Below are 5,505 nucleotides of genomic sequence, written 5' to 3'. Positions count from 1 at the left end.
AGCGCACCTTTTTTAACAACCAAAAAGTGGCTGTTCCCCCTGTTGAGGAAGTACAGACGTTCCTCTCATTGATAGCAGAGGAGTGGATCCAGCGAGAGCTTGATGGGGCGACGCGGAATGAAAACGTTTTTTAGGAGTCGGGGCAGTAGAGGCGGCGCAACTATAAAGCGCCATAAGACGACCGCGTTTTTTCAGATGTATTTCCAAGAAAAAAACATCGTCTTATATTCGGGACAATACGGTATTTGGCTGAGATACAACTATTTGAAATATTGAAATATTTGAATCTGAGGGTGCAAAAAAATCGAAATATTGAGAAAATCATCTTTAAAGTTGTTCAAATTAAGTTCTTAGCAATGCATATTACTAATCAAAAATTAAGTTTTGATATATTTATGGTAGGAAATTTACAAAATATCTTCATTGGAAAATGATCTTTACTTAATATCCTAATGATTTTTGGCATAAAAGAAAAATCAATAATTCTGACCCATACAATGTATTGTTGGCTATTGCTACAAATATACCCCAGCGACTTAAGACTGCTTTTGTGCTCCAGGGTCACATATAAGAAAGAAGCAAACAGGCCTAGTGCATTACGTTTTTCATTTTACATCTAAACAAAAGCATTCAAGTAAAAAACTAATGATCAAATGTAAAAATCACTTTAGTGTGTTCATTACAAATCAATTGATGATTAAAACTACAAAAGCAGTTCAATCAAGAGCAGCAATCTTTTCTTTTATCATTTGATTAACATTGAGACGCCTTTATGTGCGATTCGTATATCAGTCAGCGGCAACGCGAGCAGAGAAAAGGTACTCCTCTCAGAAAACAAGCTAAATTTAGTTGTTTAATCACTATATTTGGGGCATTGGGATTGCTAGACAAGGGCTTAATGAACGAAATTTTTTTTTTGAAAACATGAAATTCGACAAATCGACATTTCACCTTTTTTTAAAATTAAATTTTTTTTTTTGTCTAGCTCAAAATAAGCCCGTGTGCATTCAGACTCATTTCGCCAGCACGGGTCACAAATCAACTTTTAAATGATAAAATGGTAACACTTTACAATAAGGTTTCATTTAACGTTAGTTAACATGAACAATACTTACGCAGCACTTACTCCTCTTTTAATGTTAAATTCAGTAGTCAGTAATGCATTAAAATGAAAAATTGTATCTTTTGACATTAATATACTGTGAACTGACATTAACATTGATTAACTAGCATCAAAGGATAATTAATGCAGTAAAAACATTGTTCTTTGTTAATTAATGCATTGAGACCTTAAAGTGTTGCTGATAGTTGTTTCTAGCGATGCACCGAAATGAAAATTCTGTGCCGAAGCCAAACATTTAAGATGCATTTGGGCCAAAAACGGAATATTATCTAATAAATCTAATTTATTTAATCAACACTTTGAATAAACAGGTTTTTTTGCAAACATTTAAATTGCACATAAGGCAGTTTTTGTTGACCAAGTTATTTCTACTCCCATTTGTTGATGAAATATAAATTAAACGGTGGCAATAATGCCACATTAAAGAATATAAATACCACATTTATTACTTGAATTGTGTTTGTATATATAATTGACAGAATTTGAAAGTTTAGACTTTTTCATATCGAAAGTAATAAAGCATGAAGATTGCGATGATTGGATGGTAGGTGCACTACCAATAATGTTTAGTGACGTTTTGTTCATGCATCACTTGAAAACTGCACAGACTAAAAGATCTCTTAAATTATGTTTTTTGTTTAATTGTGAATTTTATTTAGATTTTTTTTTATTTTAAGATCGTTTTGTCATGCCAAAATTCATTTCTGGTTGCCAAAGTTTTGTACATCACTAATGAACTTTCCCCGCCAGAACAAATTTGAAAAAAAGTTGCCAGCCACCGCCAGCGATTTTGATGATTTTCACTCAAATTTGATGGCCTCCAGTATGTATATTTTGCTGTATGAATATGCAATACACCAAAATACAGATCAGAGCCTCTACTTTTAAAGGGGTCATATGATGCGATTTCATTTTTTCCTTTCTCTTTAGAGTGTTACAAGCTCTTGGTGCATAAAGAAGATCTGTAAAGTTGCAAAGACTAAAGTCTCAAATCCAAAGAGATATTCTTTATAAAAGTTAAGAGTTAGCCACACCTACCTAAAACGGCTCGTTCGAACACGCCCCCACATACAGTGGGGCAAAAAAGTATTTAGTCAGCCACCAATTGTGCAAGTTCTCCCACTTAAAAAGATGAGAGAGGCCTGTAATTTTCATCATAGGTATACCTCAACTATGAGAGAAATAAAGATATAAATGACTTCCCCTTCCTATCCTCTGAAAAGCGTCAAGAAGAGCATCCTGTCCACTCTTGCTGATCAAATGAAACTTTTACAACCAAGTCCAAACTGACGTTTAAAACCCAATTTGTGAGAGGCCTGAAAAGAGAAGTCCGCTATTACTTACAGGTGATGTCAAACGATACATGAAACTCTAGAATGCAGTTAATTGGGCAAAATGGAAGCCTCACCTAGATTGAGCTTATCTTTTACAGCCCAGCAAATGCAGTAGTGTTGTAGAAGCTGTTGGAGAAGTTCCTTTTCATCTAAAAACTCTAGACGCTCAATTCTGTGATTGTAAAACAAAGAACGTCATTGTAGAGATTCTGATCTCAAACTTTCCTGGCACAGGTTGAACAGTTATAAATATACGCTTGATTACAACTGTACTGTAGTGTTGGCTTGTGTACCTAGCTACATCTTCCTGAGGAAGCATGCTGTAGACCGTCATCATGTCCAGTGCGTTTACACTTTTCCAGCCTGCTGACAGAAAGCGCTCCTTCTGTGGAAACAAACATTAGGGTAATCATCATTACCTAAAACTAAAACCATTTAAAACATTTGATTTTCATTACTTGAAACACGTTGACTGAAATAAAATATAATATAAAAATACTTTAATTAGACAAAAACAAAACAAAATTCTAAAACTTTTAAATTAAAATGAAAACTAGGGCTGGGACAATAAATCGATGCATCGTGAATCGAGAAATGATTCTGCATCGATTCTGAGATTTTCCGAAGGCATTGCGATTCTCTCTTGAATCGATTCTGAGCTTAGTTTTTAACAGCAGATGGCACTGCGTGCTTTAGAAATAGCCGTATTCTGCCTGCTTCCAGTTCCTTACACACGCACCACTTGAACCTAAAATAATCATTCATAAAGTTCGAAAAGGTTGAAGCGAGTGTGCAGTTAAAAATTAACCTAGAGCGCCATCTGCTGTTAAAAACTAAGCTCAGAATCGATTCCAGAGAGAATCATGATGCATTCCAAAAATCTCAGAATCGATCCACGAATCGCGATGCATCGATTTATTGTCCCAGCTCTTCTAGAAATAATGTTTAGTGACTTTTTGATCATGCATCAACTGAAAACTGCACAGACTAAAAGATCTCAGTTCTTCAAAATTATTTATTTGCGAATTATTTGTATTTTTATTGGTTGTAATGATTTATTGTCCCTCAAATTAACTTCCGGTTGCCAAAATTCAGTGCATCACTAATTAACGTGATCCCAGAACTGTGTACCACCTTTCTGACGCACAGCATTTCTTTATTCCAGGACCATTTTGATGATGGGTCGTTACGTCGAGCCCATCGAAGACGTGCCATGCGGTAACATCGTGGGTCTGGTTGGCGTGGACCAGTTTTTGGTGAAGACCGGGACCATCACAACTTTCGAGCAGGCCCACAACATGCGTGTGATGAAGTTCAGCGTCAGCCCTGTGGTCAGAGTGGCGGTGGAGGCCAAGAACCCCGCCGACCTGCCCAAACTAGTGGAGGGACTCAAGCGCCTGGCCAAGTCCGACCCCATGGTGCAGTGCATCATCGAGGAGTCCGGAGAGCACATCATCGCCGGCGCTGGAGAGCTTCACCTGGAAATCTGCCTTAAAGATCTGGAGGAGGACCACGCCTGCATTCCACTGAAGGTCTGTGCATCTTTAATGCTCCAGTCTTTAGTGACGTAACTACAGTTTTCATTGGGAGACGTTTGAAGGACGGATTTCATGAGACCCAGAAAAACGAACAAATTTGATTACAAATACATTTAAAGTCTTTTATAGAGTTGTTGTGTATATAATCCAAAAAAATATAATACCAGCACACTTGAATCAGTCGTAGATGCTTTGGATGAAATTACAATGTAAAGTAGAAAAATATAGATCTCAAATTGAGAATGTTCCCTCATTTTATTAATTGGTTTCCTTGTTTTAAATCGTGGCCACAAATTAAGAATTTCTTTGCTCGTTTAAATTTTTTCGCTTATTTTAGTTTGTTCATTCGCTTGGGTTTGTTCTTTTGCTCTTTTTATTCGATCACTCGCAGGGTTGCAACAAGGTGGAAAATATCCAGAAATTTTGAAAAGTTTCCAGGATTTTATTTTTTTATTTTTTTTAATGTTCCAGGGATTTTTGGAAAGTTTCCGGAAGTTTTCCACCCCTTTGCAACCCTAATTCACTCGCTCGCTTTTATTGATCCGTTCTTTCGTTTTAGTTAAAAGGTGGCCACGAATTAACAATGTTCACTCATTTTGATTGGTTCAATTGTGTGACCACAAATTGAGATTTTTTTTCCCCCCCTTGTTAATTTGTTGAATGAATTCCTAATTCCCGGAAATGCTACATTTTATATATTTGTCGATGTCATGTGGGGCTCAGTTGTTGCATTTATAAAATTTAGCTGCATATACTTTCAAATTTTCTGAATTGTTCAATCAACCAGCCATTCCTGATGTAACCCGTGTGTCTGGTTCTCCAACAGAAATCGGACCCCGTTGTGTCCTACAGAGAGACGGTCAGCGCAGAATCAAACCAGATGTGTTTGTCCAAGTCTCCCAACAAGCACAACCGTCTGTACATGAAGGCCAAGCCGTTCCCCGACGGTCTCGCCGAAGACATCGACAAGGGCGATGTGACATCCCGCCAGGAGCTCAAGGCCCGCGGCCGTTACCTGGCTGACAAATACGAGTGGGAGGTCACAGAGGCCCGTAAGATCTGGTGCTTCGGACCTGACGGAACCGGACCCAACCTCCTGATGGTCGTGACCAAAGGAGTGCAGTACCTGAACGAGATCAAGGACAGCGTCGTGGCTGGATTCCAGTGGGCCACTAAAGAGGTGAGACGCTCGAAGTTAAATGGGGTTTGGTTAACTAGCTGTCCTCTTGATGCCCTGGCTGGTCTGTGAGGAGAAATCATGCACCACTCTGAAGAAGTGATCGATAACACCTATCACAAATATCTGAGACCTCCACAGGCACAGGAAAAAGTTCAAATCTACAATATCGCATCGAGTCTTGAAGGAAAATTGAACCTGGTTATATTTAGGTGGTTTTTTTATTTGTTTTATTAATGTATTTCATTTTAAAGGGGTCATATGATGCGATTTCAAGTTTTCCTTTCTCTTTGGAGTGTTACAAGCTGATTGTGCATAGATAAGATCCCTGAA

At 37.9% G+C, this 5,505-nt stretch overlaps 1 protein-coding gene and 1 long non-coding RNA gene across 2 annotated transcripts in view; one reads left to right on the top strand and one right to left on the bottom strand.

The window, feature by feature from the left end:
- The window catches only part of LOC107751542 (elongation factor 2-like), a 15,872-nt gene extending 10,613 nt beyond the window's left edge, over positions 1 to 5,259 (top strand). Inside the window, exons 3-5 of the mRNA XM_016567282.1 lie at positions 893 to 897; positions 3,607 to 3,989; positions 4,822 to 5,259. Coding sequence (XP_016422768.1) covers positions 893 to 897; positions 3,607 to 3,989; positions 4,822 to 5,244 — 811 coding nt within the window. The 3' untranslated portion in view covers positions 5,245 to 5,259. The remainder of the gene's footprint in view (positions 1 to 892; positions 898 to 3,606; positions 3,990 to 4,821) is intronic.
- On the bottom strand, positions 2,320 to 2,868 carry LOC107751541 (uncharacterized). Its single transcript, XR_001641265.1, has 3 exons — positions 2,751 to 2,868; positions 2,532 to 2,629; positions 2,320 to 2,439 (listed from the first exon to the last, which is right to left on the bottom strand). It is a non-coding gene; the product is annotated as an uncharacterized LOC107751541 (long non-coding RNA).
- Positions 5,260 to 5,505: the final 246 nt, after the last annotated feature.

Source organism: Sinocyclocheilus rhinocerous, unplaced genomic scaffold (assembly GCF_001515625.1).
Source record: "Sinocyclocheilus rhinocerous isolate Xijiao unplaced genomic scaffold, SAMN03320098_v1.1 scaffold25470, whole genome shotgun sequence".
Taxonomy (NCBI): domain Eukaryota; kingdom Metazoa; phylum Chordata; class Actinopteri; order Cypriniformes; family Cyprinidae; genus Sinocyclocheilus; species Sinocyclocheilus rhinocerous.
This window is presented reverse-complemented; position numbering and strand designations above follow the sequence as displayed.